General features: G+C 38.7%; 1 protein-coding gene across 2 annotated transcripts in view; it reads right to left on the reverse strand.

Annotated features, from left to right (window-relative positions):
- Positions 1 to 513: 513 nt before the first annotated feature.
- Positions 514 to 14,378, reverse strand: part of aass (aminoadipate-semialdehyde synthase) — a 33,369-nt gene continuing 19,504 nt past the window's right edge. For both annotated transcript variants that reach the window (XM_038705541.1, XM_038705540.1), the window contains 9 exons: positions 13,635 to 13,745; positions 13,354 to 13,462; positions 11,038 to 11,178; positions 10,760 to 10,927; positions 6,771 to 6,851; positions 5,956 to 6,071; positions 4,275 to 4,363; positions 3,998 to 4,174; positions 514 to 3,517 (listed from right to left, as the gene is read on the reverse strand). In XM_038705541.1, coding sequence (XP_038561469.1) covers positions 3,399 to 3,517; positions 3,998 to 4,174; positions 4,275 to 4,363; positions 5,956 to 6,071; positions 6,771 to 6,851; positions 10,760 to 10,927; positions 11,038 to 11,178; positions 13,354 to 13,462; positions 13,635 to 13,745 — 1,111 coding nt within the window. In that variant the 3' untranslated portion in view covers positions 514 to 3,398. The remainder of the gene's footprint in view (positions 3,518 to 3,997; positions 4,175 to 4,274; positions 4,364 to 5,955; positions 6,072 to 6,770; positions 6,852 to 10,759; positions 10,928 to 11,037; positions 11,179 to 13,353; positions 13,463 to 13,634; positions 13,746 to 14,378) is intronic.

Here is a 14,378-nt window from a genome sequence, read left to right on the forward strand (position 1 = left end):
ATATATAGATATATATATATACATACATACTATATATATGTGTGTGTATATATATATATGTGTATGTATATATATATATGTGTGTGTATGTATATATATATGTGTGTATGTATATATATATATGTGTGTATGTATATATATATATATGTGTGTATGTATATATATATATTATGTGTGTATGTATATATATATGTGTGTATGTATATTATATACACATGTATATATATACACATGTATATATATATACACACATATATATATACACACATATATATACACACATATATATACACATATATATATATTTATATACATACACACACACACACATATATATATATACATATATATACATACACATACACACACACACACACACACCCCTTAAGCTTTTACAAATGAATGTGTGCTTTGTAATCCTGAGTGTCAAACAAAGACAAAATAACAGAAATAAAAACTGTGTTCATGTAGTGTGGTTTAGAGGGAGGTAAATCAAACCAATACTCAGATCGATATTCTCTGATATAAAAATTTTATTTGACAAACACTATTGTGTTGATGTGCTGTTTACTTTTGCTCACAAAATGTGTAGTTTCACTTGAATTTTAAACATATAAATCTACAGAAATATCAAACTAGCTTCTGTTTAAAACACTGCGGAAGCCCACATATGAACTACATATCAGGTATACATATATAGATATATTATTTAAAATATATCTCTTAGGTACATGTAAAATAACTCACTTGGGTATTTTTATTAACCTATTTTAAGGATGTAACAAACCATTTACAAGGTGACCCCAAAACACAAAATAAATACTGATCAGAAAATAGGTGGCAGACAATAAATACAATCAGATATTAACCCAGAATATTTTAAATGTCATGAAGGTGTACTGATTTCAGTAAAAAGAAATGTTAAAATATTGCCTAAGTCATAAATGTGTGACTTACATTGTGTAAAACAAGACACATTTGTATTAAAAATAATCACAAATTTACAGTTTCTTGTTTTTACCGCTTTTTACATGAAAATAAATCAGAAAGAATTGTTACTTGTCGTTGAGGCTAACAACTTCTAAATAAATCTAGCTAGCTTTCCATAGAAAAATCTACCAATTAAGCCTCACATTACTGGTAAAGTTGACTTTAAAATTCAAATGTAATCATGGCATTTGAAAGGGGCATTACATGTAATGATACCCGCGCTACATACATAGCATTGGCACTGCTGACAAACTGTAGCTAGACCACGCCTGCAGCAAATCAGCTGCAGAGATGAGTGCAACGCACAACATCACACGCACAGTTAGTTCTTATTGTATATACGGTAATTCACTTCCCACCATTATTGCTTTAATTTTTCATGCAGTTCTGTTACATAACGTATCTTTTGAGCTTTCGCGGCACACATTCAGTCAATACAGACGCGTCTCTTTCAGCCTTTCGCTTGCTATATTTTTGTTAGATAAAAACATACCTGTAGGCTATAATGTTATGTTGTGCACGGATGCCAGCACGTTGTAGGCTACGGATTGTGTTTACAATAGAAGCTGACATTTTTTCGGGAATCCTGTAGGTCACAGAATTGGGACAGGACAGCACTTTTTTTTTATTTTTTTATTTTTTACTCTGGGGACAGGATTATTTTTGTGGTAGCGGGATTGGACAGGATGGAAAATCCAGTCTTGTGTCTCCCTCTGGTTTACGCCTACCTAAGATCCGAACAAGCGAGCCAGGCTACCTCCAGATTTGGTCAGACAGATTCCCTCACATTTAGGCTACACCTTGCATTAAACAAGTATTTTTCCTTATCTGGATAACATGTCCAGATATAGAGATCGCATTTTAATACTAGGTGTAGCTCCCATGTGAATAATAGATTACAACTACTCTAATTTCTTCCAGCTGTCAAAGGTTTTGGTCTGTAGAAAGATGAGACAAATCTAATGGAGAGAAGTAAACACAGTGTCAAAATAGCTGATAATTAGATTAGATACTTTAACAGAGTTGTAGCATTTTGAGTTGTTAGTTGTAATGTCAAGGGCATTACAAAGCAAATGTTGACATACTGAGGCAATTATAATATATAAGCACCACAAGAAACATCACTTCTGATCTAAATGACCAGCTGAATAATCATAATCCGCACAACACAGTGGACGACTAGATTAGAAGATAATCTCTCTTCCAATGGAGAACTCTTGATGTTATTTTATGGTTCTGATGTTGGACTTTTTGCTCTGGTTGATTTCCATAGCATGCATTTGAAGAGATACTGAAGTGAGCTTGTAACTAAGGTGACGTCTTTCTTGTTGAAGTTTATCACAGTTTGAAGGTTAGTGCAGTATTGAAATGGGTTCCTTAGATAACAGTTATTTAATACAGATAACCGGTCTGAGGTGATGGGGAAAAGGTTCAAACTCGGAAAGGTTTAGCATCTTTGGACACTTTACAAATAAAGTCAATAAATACAATAAAAATGTGACTCATCTGTAGCATCACTCCAATTGCCCATTGAACATTACACCTTTGAGAACGCTTCACCTTTGGACCCAATTTACACCTCGCATTAACATGCTTTTTTTTTTTTTTTTCATGTCTAGATAACTTATCTGGATACAGATCGCAATTTAATACCAGGTGTAAATGGGGTCTTTGTTTTTAATTGGTTGGTTTTTAATTTTTGTTGGATCTCAGAATTTTCCATTAAGTCTCCTGGAAATCTGAAATTCCAGCCACACCTGGTTTGTAGAGTATTTTTACCTTATGAATGAGTGAATGTTTGTGCTTTTAATGCTTTAAATTCATAATATCTAAAAATAGTGTTTGAATTGTCTACCCTTTTCACATCTTCACAGAAGAACTTTTTCCTGAATCGGTCAATCCCACTGAAACGCTTTCAATTTGGCTCAGATAAGCAAATTTAATCTTTACTCAGAATGCTAATGCGAAACTGTAGATTTCTAAATATCATCACAAGCTGCTCTTTTCAGTTTTTTTACCTAAAACTTCAAAAACACTGTTTTAAAGCATAGTAGTCATTAAGTTTTATTTTAACAAAAAAAAAATAAAATAGCATTTCAGGATTGAAAACCTGGGGACTGATCTTTTCTGCTGTTTCCTGCTTTCACCCCCCCCCCCCCCCCCCAACTTTCTTTCTTTCACATATCAATTTGAAAGAATTACTTAACTAATGTTTATTGTATCAGCCTGTGGCAGATATCATTTTAAACAGAAACTATGAGCAGACAGGGGAGTCAGAGTCTGTCAGAAAATCCAGTTAGGATTAAGTTGGTGAGAAGGCAGCTGATAGCATGTGGATTTTATACATTTTCTATGGCGTTGTTGGATAGGATTTACAATGATTATCTGCTCTCTTTGGAAGCTCGGCTCTACTCCTGCACGGTGCTCTTGGACATGAAGTTAAGTCCTTCCTCCTTCAATCGGGCCAACGCCGGCATGTAGATCTCCTTTGTCATCGGAACCACCAGTCCCTTTGTACTGATTTCACCTGCAGAGACGAGACGCACAAATTTAGGTTCAAACTTCAGCTCAGGCAGATCTAGGCAGACACTGGTTTCAGTTCATTTTAGAAATTACAGCATAGGACAAGCTAACGTCAACTTCACAGCCTAAAATCTGAAAGGTTTTAATCTTGGATCAACCATGTAAAGCCCTTTGTAACTTTGGCTTGAATAGTTCTTTATAAATAAAGTTTTATATACTTATTAGAGACAAACTAATGGTATCCTCATAAAACTGTGCCTTTCCCAATTTTATTTTCCCACATTTAATTAAAATTTTAATAAACTTAAAAATATCAAGTGTCTCTCTATTCCCCACACATCCTAGTGTAGTTTTCTTTTATCATACTGAACTTCATTGTATTTTGTTATGTGTCTTTGGTATTCATACTTTCACTGTTTCTTTGTCTCACTTCTGTTTTATTCAACCAGAGACAGAAACGATCTTCCTGACTGATGTTACTGACCATCAAGGACCATGCGAGCAGCAATGGCTGCTGGGTATCCTACAGTCTTGGCCATGGCGGAGAAGCCGTTTGTCTCCCCGTACACCACCAGGCTAATGTGTTTGGTCTCCAGCTCGCCAGTTGGGTGTCGTAGCCCGACATCGTTCCTCATGATGATCATGTCTCGCTCGCCCTTATCTGACCACAGGATAGAAGGCGTTAGTAGTTTATGAACTAGTATTGCAATAATTACTTGTGTTTTTCTAATGTGTGGTAATAAAATGAATTTGTGTCTCACCGAAGAAGAGTTTGACTTCTAAATGTTTTGCCAGAGCAGCCAAAACGCTGTCTGCTTGAGGCGGCATTTCATCGCTCAGCATCCCAAACCTAAACACACAGAGAGACAAAAAAAAAAAAACAAGACTTTTCCTCACAATAGATTAACCTTCAAAACTCCGTTTTAAAAGCTTTAAAACACAATTGCTCTGCAGCACTGCGGCCCACACATCCTTGGCTAAATCTAAAGAGATGAGCAGTTGCTTTTTGTTGCTGCTTTGCTGGTGAATTGAATAAATGAACAACAAGTCATTCAATTTGAGCTGCGAGCACGTCGGCTTCTTACTCTTTTAACGGCACAGATGGAATGTTTCCAACAGTTCACTTTTACCGTCAGAGGAATTTATGTTTCAATGCCAGCGTGGCCCTCCTCCCTTCACCACCACCGGCAGCAAAACACTGACAGCACAGAGCCTTGGTCTGAAGAGACCCTTGGAAAAGTTGATTTAAATTGAAGAGTGCACGCTACACCACTTCAGTCATACTCATTACGGAGGGAAGCAAAACGTGTGCAGAAGAGGAGCAGCCACGGCCTTGTTCTTGGCACCAACACTTGAAGAGCAGCACACGTCAGCATCTGCCTCACATGCTCAGAGCTGAGCAGCACAGACAAATGGACATCCAAAGGAACTTGTCTAAAGGGGCATTACGCAGGATTTTGACCGTTTCTTAGCTCCAAGTAACCAAAGGGTCAAGACATATTATAATTTAAAGAGGTGATTTATATAAAAATTCATCCTCCGCACAGTTGTCATGAAGAGGCAAATTAACTATAAAGACCAAAACAGTTTAGTTAAACAGTTTTATTTCTTGGAATTTTAACATGGGGGGGGGGGGTCTATGGAGACTGTGTGAAGTGGCCATTTAATGAAATGCAGTTTTTGGCACTTCGGCGTTGGATCTCACATGAAGTGCGAGCGAAAGTTGGTGGCAGTAATGCATCTCTAAGCTGGTTTGCAAACTGCCGCAGAAGAAGAAAACATAGCGGAGCAGAGAGAAATTGTAAGTACAAAGCAGGAGGAATTGCTTTTGTTCACATAGAAGTTCTAAATGAAACAAGGAAATACTCAAATCGGAGTATAAATACTCAAAATTACGGTAATTTTAAACTATATATTAACTGAATTCACAGAACAATTACCATATTGTGAGATTGAAGATTTTGGCCATATCTCCCACTACCTATATTCTGGCCTACAAAACAGTAGCTATATATCAAAACTGAATGAAGACGAGAATCTTACTTTTTGGCATCTGTTTTACCATGTAAAAAATGTTATGACATACAAATTTAGGCAATAATGTTCCATAAAAATAGCATGTAAAATTTCAAAAAACAAACCGGGTCCAATAGCTGCACTACCGCTGTCACAGCAACAATCTACCTTTCAATCTCGCACTCCATTTTAACGCTTACTCGTGAACAAGACACGGAGATACTTGAACTTCAAGCAGTCCACCACTTCCCGGCAGAGAACCATGGACTCAGACTTGTAAGGTGCTTAAAACTTTAAACCCCCCCCCCCCCCCTTTTTTTTTTTAAACTTTACTCCTGTAATTTCTGCTCTTTGCTCTTGCAGGGCACTGGACTTTCATGATTCCTAATCCGGTGCAAATCCTGAATAGCGTTTTTATTATCTCACCATTTCAGGGTGTCCATCCCGAAGTCGTCCTTCCCGATGCGTTCGTATACGGCTTCTTCAAAGGCAGCTTGGGAGATTGAAGAGGACAATCCCATCTGCTTACAGAGGAGCTCTTTCTGTAGAGAGAACAGATTACAGTTTCTCGTTTTAGGTCCTCCATACACAAGACTATCACATCCAAACACTTTTAATTCTACATGTTGTTTCTTCTTATACCTACAATGACCACTAAGGTTCTTCTACAGCCTTCCTCCCAGCTCCTTTCTAGCCAGTTAGACCATGTCCCAGACCCTTTTTAGCTCCTCTTATCTCCCCTTTAGCCTCTAGACTATCCCCTAGCTCCTAGATTGTCTCATAGCCCCTAGTCAGTCTTATATCTCCTAGAGCCTAGCTATTCTTCAGCCCCTCGACTGTCATTTCCATATAAAATATATTGTTAGAGGGTTTTAACCTTTCCTGCACTGATTTCTAATAAACATCTCTTGAACATGCAGCTCTTTGATGAGCGTTTACAGCAGATGTTTGCGGTCTTTTATCCTTTTGATATGAAAGAGAAACAGTGTCAGAAAGCCTTGGCTCGCTGCAGCCTTGATGTTGACAAGCAGCTATTGCCAGTAATAGACTCTTCAGCAAACCCACTTCCCCAGTAAGACGCCTTAAGTGGAAGACCTGCAAAACAGCTCGTTTCATGAAACTAAATGAAAGCAGGAGGCACTGCTCAGAGGCTGCCGTTCAACCGTGTGTTTGGATGTTTTAATCGTCCCTTTTTTTTTTTGTTTTTTTACACTGAATGGCTCCTCAGTGGAGGTTCTCACCCAAGTGTGGTGCAGGACGGGACAGGGCTCGCTGTTGATCAGACCCAGTTTGACAAACCCACTCATGGCCTTCGTGAAGCCCTGTTGGACAGAAAAACAGCTAAACTGAGTCACAATCAACACATTTACATGGACACATGAAACAAAAGATACTGAATGATTTTAATTATTTTTTACTGTGCACTTTTGTCTGACTTTTTAAAACCGTTCAGCAACAGAAAATGTCTTATTTAGACTAGCGGAGTTCGTTTGATTTGGACTTCGGATTCACATGAGCACACATTTACACTGAGGATTTTTTTTCCAGAGGATTTTTTTTCCAGAGGTAAGCTCTCCCTGTGTTACATCTTTGTCCTGCACATGATCACATGTAAAAGCCCAGTTAGAGATGTTATAACCTATAACAACAACACATCTATGTTACATATCTTTCCCATTTTCTTTGCATGTTCAAGATAAAAGAGATGGAATATGATAACAGTTTGATAAAATTTCATATCCGGATCCAGTCAATCCGAGGAGTGAATGTCAGTTAGTGTTCATTAATGCAGGGAAACAAGACAGGAGCTTATGACGCATAGATAAGAAAGTGCTGTACTTTATGTCTTTGTATTTACATTAAATAAAATAGGAAACTGAAATGAAAATTAAAATCATAAAAAAGAGCCCCTCCTTTAGTGGTGAGTTGCAAACCTCCTCCAAATGGATGACAAAAAGAAGCAGAAAACAAGTAAGGAGGCGACTTAAACAAGTCACTAAACTACACTAAAGGCTCTACAGAAGCAAGCAAAGGAAAAGAAAGCCTGCTTATCCAGCCAATCACACCGACTACATCTGATTTAAGCAGCTGGGGGCTCCATGAGTAAAATCAGCTGATGCGCTGCTGCCCCACAAAAGCGTTGAATTGATATGATGGATCAAAGTATATCCGAAGATGAAACTAACAGAAAGCCAAGCTTGTGGTGATAAACTTGGAACAGTAACAAACATGCCTGAGACCACAGCTGTTGCTGAAGGGCTGTTAAGATCAAGCAAAAAAGAGGCTGCCACAAATAGTATTTTTCCCCCTGATCTGGTTACAAAAAGGACTGAATGCAGTACTCATTTTACTGGAGAAGTTCCAATACTACTCGTACTGGGCTCAGGGCTTAAAGTAAGAATTTTTTCTGTGCCTGAAATGTGTTTGGGGTTTACGAAAGATGGAGGGTAAGAGTGTAACTTTGTGTTGAAAACTGACGGGGACACAGGGACTCAGATTGGAGTTCTGACATACACTTAGCTCACAAAACATGATTCTAGGTTCACTAGAAAAAGATAAGAAGCGTTCAATGTGGAAATATATGATGGGGGGATCAGGGGGTCCCCCCCCCCCAGAAGATTTTGAGCATTAAACAGTTAATTTCCTGCATTCTGGTAACATTTTCTGCCACCACCTATAATCAGTGCTTGAAGTGGAAAATATAGGTGCTGGGCAATATGGCTGAAAATGTTATCACGATAAAACATTTCACATAATTTAATATCGATTATTCTTCTGATAAATGTCAATTCATTATAAGGCAGAATTTTGCTCCTGACTGAAAGTTGAAGAAACCAGAGGGTTTTAAACTATTTTTATGGTCAGAACAAACACTTAATGCCAAAACGTGGATCCAGTGTTTCCCCATACGTTCATCTTTTTGTGGCGGCCCACTGCAATATCAACGCTGACCGCCACATATTGATTATCGTTTTTTTTTTACTAGGCCTATTAAAAATTGTATTTGATTGCAGAGCGCCGTAGCGTATTCGCGCAGCACATCCTCTCGCTCGTCTGTCCAACACGACGCTGTCGGACATCCAGCTTAAAAAAAGTTATTAGCAAGCATGTAAGGACCCTAGCTAATAAGAAGAGCTAAGATAATGTTAGGTTAGTTACAGTTACACTGTCATTCTGTGGGAAACACTGGGATCACTTAACAAATCTGAGGTAAAACATTCAAAACAATTATGATTAAGTAAATTTCAATTAAGTAATATTTTTTTCAGTCCCTCACGGCTGCATGAAGGGCACAGAGCTTCTACCTGCTCCGTCTCTGCCGACAGAAGCAAACAGGCGAGAATGGGAACAGATGAGCGCCACATAGAGCCCACCGGTACGCAAGAAAAGTCCCGGGACACCAAAGAGTAAAATGTAGAAGTAATTTATCGGTGGCCCACTTCAAGCACTGCCTATTATGAAAATTGACACCACTAATCTGTGAAGCCGTAGTCAACCAGTGGATTAAATTCAGACAAGTTTGTTGTTATGTTGGCAAGGGTCCAGACGATCCAATCCAGTAAAATATATAGTCCAAAACGCATTATTATTTCAATAAACACACACAGACTGCTATTGCGTCACTTTATATTAGCCTAACTACAGCTGGCATGTAAAAAAAAAAAAATGCATCTACACGTTGACTTTTTCAGTGGCACCTTAATTGACCCAGTAGAAACTTCCATGCCCTGTTCACGGCCTACAATAGCCAATAAGTGTCCACGTCGCCAGGAAGTGCCAGTCCCCTTTCTTTCGGTATACACTGACACTGAACTACCAATTGTGCAGAGTAAGACTGGCGGTTCACACACACCTAACATGCGACAGTTAAAAAATATGCAAGAATATTTTCCAGACATATTTATAAATTGTCGAATACAAAAACCCCTCGGGCCGGAATTCCGGCACAGCGGCGGAGAACTTTAAGCCTTGTGGGCTATTTAGGTCAGTACCTTTAATATTATATTTTTATTGAGTACTGATACCCAGCCCTTACCCTAACTAAAGAAAGCAGGTTTTCTTGTTTACATAACCTTTAAAAAACAACAAAACAAAATCACGTTAGTGGAATATGACATTCTCATGACAGTAGCAGACATGCTCTGTGAACTCATATTCTGCATCATGTTTTTGCATTTGAGCTGTCCACTTATTTCTGTCCAGATAATAATAATAATAATAATAATAATAATAATAATAATAATAATAATAATAATAATAATAATAATCATCATCATCCTTATTTGTAGAGCACTTTTCAAAACCAAGTTACAAAGTGCTTTAACAAGTGTAAAGAATAATTCAAAAGAGCATGAAAACATTGAAAAGACTAAAATACAGATAAATATAAAAGGGATAAAATAAAGTCAAATAAGATCGGGAAAGGCTCTCCTATAAAAGTATGTTTTAAGAAGGGACTTAAAAGAGTTCACTGACTCAGCCGACCTGATTTCCTCAGGCAGGCTGTTCCAGAGCCTCGGGGCCCTGACAGCAAACGCTCTGTCCCCTTTAGTTTTCAGTCGAGACTCTGGAACAGACAACAGACCTCTGCCCGAGGATCTCAAGGTACGTGCTGGTGCGTATGGGACTAAAAGGTCAGAAATATAACAAGGCGAGAGGCCATGAAGAGCTTTAAAAGTGATCGATAGAATTTTAAAGTCAATTCTAAAACATACTGGGAGCCAGTGTAATGAAGCTAAAATAGGAGTAATGTGGTCATATTTCTTTGTTCTGGTTAAAAGCCTGGCAGCTGAGTTCTGGACAGTCTGGAGTCGATCAATAGATTTTTGGCTGATAATATGCCTGTAACTACGGTACTTGTCTGTTCTTCGTTTCAAATCAGAAAAGACACGCAGATGTTTTCTCCAGTACCCGTGAACTTCCAACTAGCTGGAAAAAATGTTGATCAACAGAAAATTAATCTGCAACTTTTTAAACAATTGATTAAATGTTTAAGAAATTTTTCCAAGGAAAAATGCCAAACGTTGCTAAGTGTGTGGTGATTTTCTCTGTTTCATATCATTGTAAAGTGCATATCCTGGGTTTTGGAGTGGGCTGTGGAAACATGTGACATTATACTATTTTTTAACCAAATGATTAACTTATTATTCAAGAAATTTATATCCAGATTAATCGATAATGAAAATTATTCCAAAGGTTTTAGTTTGAAGGGTCTGTGTGTGTGTTGTACCTTGAAGCGCAGTGTTCCTCTGACCAGTGTGTGTGCTGTCTCAATGCCATAAGGCTCGGCGTACTTGGTGCTGTCGCGGTTTGGAAATCCCTCCAGGTTGAAACCAGGAAGGAAATCCATCGGCATGCTGGAGTCCATCAGAGACCCGCCAGCTGGGACGCTGACCACCTTGACAAGACACACACAGACAGAATCAGTTTCTCCTCTTAATTTAAAGTGCAACAAATATAATTTTTTTGCATATTGAAGGAATGTATGGTCCTTTGAGGCCTCTGTACTTGGTTGTCTCTGAGGAAGATGGCGGGGCTGATGGTGTTAAGGAGGACGCCGTACGGACTCCAGCTGAACTTGTAGCGAAGAGGATTGTCTGAACATTCGGGAGCAGGAAGACCGCCACAGAACGAGCTGTAGGACTCCACCTGAAAGACACGGTTATTTATATTGTAAAATCATTTGCTGCCAGGCAACTTGTAGATCAATCAACTATTATTTTAGCAACACATTATTTTTTATTTTTAAAACTTCCCTAAAGAAATTGGTGGGTTTGTTTTAAAAGGAGGTCTGAGAGTCACCAGTTACAGAAGTCAGTATAAAACAGAGAATAGATTCTCCGTCTGATTTGCTGAAAGTAATTTAATTGTTATTTAGTGATTTACTTCTACAAAATGGTAAAATATTCAAAATGTCATGCTGGACATACACGACAATGTGTCTATATGAAAAATTTGTCATGATTAGAGAACAATCATGAGTTTTCTAAACAGATAGATAACCTTTCAAAAGTCTGATCCAGAGATCCAGAGATTGAAATTTAAATTTGGTTCTTAAAAACTTAGAAACTGCCTGTGTCCGAAATCCCCACTCATTCACTACACTGTACCCCCTATGTAGGGAATTGTATATACAGGACTATATAGTGAGCTCACTCGCATAAACTTAACTTTCGGACACTACTCCAATCATTATTTTGGCGCCGTAAATTCCATCATTGCTGTCGGACAATCAGTTGGTGGACTGTTTTTTTCTATCAGCGCATTGCATGATGGTATGTAGGGCTTGGTTAGTGACCATCGGTTGTACACTACTATTCAAAATGCATTCTGGGATACACTGAGTGGACTATATAGTGTATAATAATTATCACTATACATTCAGACAGCGCTAAAAAAAATGGCGAGCTCACTATACAGTAGTGTTGTAGTTAAGACCGCCCAATCCAAGTCAAGACCAAGATCAGAGTTTATGGAGACCGAGGCGAGACCAAGTCCAGTTCCCCACATTACATGACACACAATAAAATGTGGAACGAGAGGAACGGGGGGAACAGTCGTTAACAGTAACACCACATTTTTAATTAGGGTTGTTGGTTGCATTTAAAGCAATACGTTTTACATCCAATCAAAGTTAGGATGTTAACAAATTAATCACAATGCAAAAGCAAATTCAGTCAAGACGAGACCAAGCCCATCAAAAAGGGGTCTTAAGACCAGTCTTGAGAGCAAGACCGTTCGTACTACAACACTTCTATATAGTCCACTATATTGAGTGTAGTGGTTGATTTCAGACACATCCACTCTGACCAAGACATGTAGTGAGCTGGGTTCGTACACTTAACCCCTAGTTGCTCCAGAGGCGTGCGACCTCTGGCATATACAGCAATTGTTAGTCGCTTTGGATAAAAGCGTGAGCTAAAAGAGTAAATGTAAAGGACATTTTACAGATTAAAATAAAATAATACAACGCTCTCTCGTGGGGAAAAAAAGTGTGTTTTCATCCACCGAGTTAAATGGCAATTTGAGTATAAACGAGTGGAAACACATGACAAAATACCGCAAGAAACGTTCCCGCTTGGCTGAGGTAAAAAAGTTGGTGTAAAAACAAAATCTGATGAAGCACAATACGCGTTCATGAAGCATGTGACTTAAACGTTCGCCGAAGAGCTGAAAACATCTGATCTGTGTGAAGCGATGAGACTTTAACATTCCTCATATGAAACTAACAGACATTTTTTCCATCAAGTTTTCCACATGGTTTTCCCATTGTTTGAACTTTGACTGGAGCTCTTTTAATTACGTCATCACGTCGTGTCCTCTTCTTCTGCAACTGGAGATTAGCTCCTCCTAAGATCCACATGAGAGTAGCAGTAGTAGTTATTTTCTAGAAATTGGGTTCAGTTTGTCACACATTTGGATGGAAACTTGACTAGTGATACGGATCAACATACTGTATCTGTATATTGTAATACTGAGTCATTTCACAGGCCTACGTGATTCATTCATTTTCTACTTCTTAATTTTGGGTCAACTTGCGTCTGTCAGGAGCTTGAACAAAATCAGGTCCTACTTCCTTTTTCAGGTTGTGCTGAACTTTTCTGACTCAGGAAAAAAAAAATAAAACACCACATCAGTTCATGTCTGACTGTGTGACTGTTTCTGGACTAAAGCGACAAATTCAGCAAAGTGAACATGTTGACTGTCAGTCTGTTAAATGAGTCACTATGACTGCCAGGAAGCCTCTGTCTGTATGTGCTGTTCAAACAATCCTTACCACACACACACAGACACAAACACAGGCAAGAGTGTGTGCTGACTCACAGTGCAGCCATCGGCTTTGGCCTGGTCGATACACTCCATTGCCAGCATGTGGTCGATACCCGGATCCAGTCCCATCTCATTCACTATGGTGATGCCCGCCTCCTCCGCACTGATACACACAAAATTGATATTGTTCAGTTCAGAAGTCCGGACACAACATGTCTACTACATTACAGAAAGTTTGTGATGTCACAAAATCATCTTGTACGTACAAGTTGTTAATCCGAGATTTAACGTGACCACAGAGAAACTTTACTGTTTTATCTTAGTTGTGTACTCACCTGCTCTGCAGCTCCTTCATGGCAGGACTCAGGTAGCTGGCTGTCACCATGTTTACCTTCCTCTTGATGCAGTGTTTGGCGACGAGTGGGTGAAACGCGTACGGCAGCAGGCTGAGGAGCAGAAGGAAGCTGTGAGGTCAGGACGGGTGGCTGAATGATTTATCCAGCAAATAGAGCACAATCTGATAACGTGCCGCCGAGTCTGAGATGTCCACTCTTCATCCATCCAATGAAAATGAGAGCCGCAAAGGGGCTGCTAGGGAAGCTACAGACTTTCAATATTATTATTTCACTTAGGTACCAATAAAGAAATAACAGCATTAATTTTTAATCATAAAGGCTTTCTTCAGCTACAAATTGCACCACAATATGTTAAGGTAAACAGCAACTTTCACTGGTTGTTAGGGCTGTTGAATATCAACTTCAGTTGATGGCTTCATCCTTTGCTGAAAACCAGAAGGAGGTTTTTTATATATAATACATTTCATCACTAGGAAAAAGATCTCAGGAGAAGACAATGTGCTAATGTAGCGTAATAATGTAGCACTGGAGGCCAATCAGAAGCCCGATATAGCTCGCCTTCTTTTCGGGGGTGAGCCCAACTAAATAAATGGTCTAAACATTATTGGGTTGATTAAAAGGTGACTTTAGAGAACCTAAAAATAAAAGGACATCTTTCCATTACATTCACTTAGTGGTACTTACTTTAGGAGAAGCAATGACACAGAGAAATACTTTTTCCAT

The sequence above is a fragment of the Micropterus salmoides genome, unplaced genomic scaffold (assembly GCF_014851395.1).
Source record: "Micropterus salmoides isolate LMB-PRFRI ecotype aquatic unplaced genomic scaffold, ASM1485139v1 Ms_hic_scaffold_8, whole genome shotgun sequence".
Classification (NCBI taxonomy): Eukaryota; Metazoa; Chordata; class Actinopteri; order Centrarchiformes; family Centrarchidae; genus Micropterus; species Micropterus salmoides.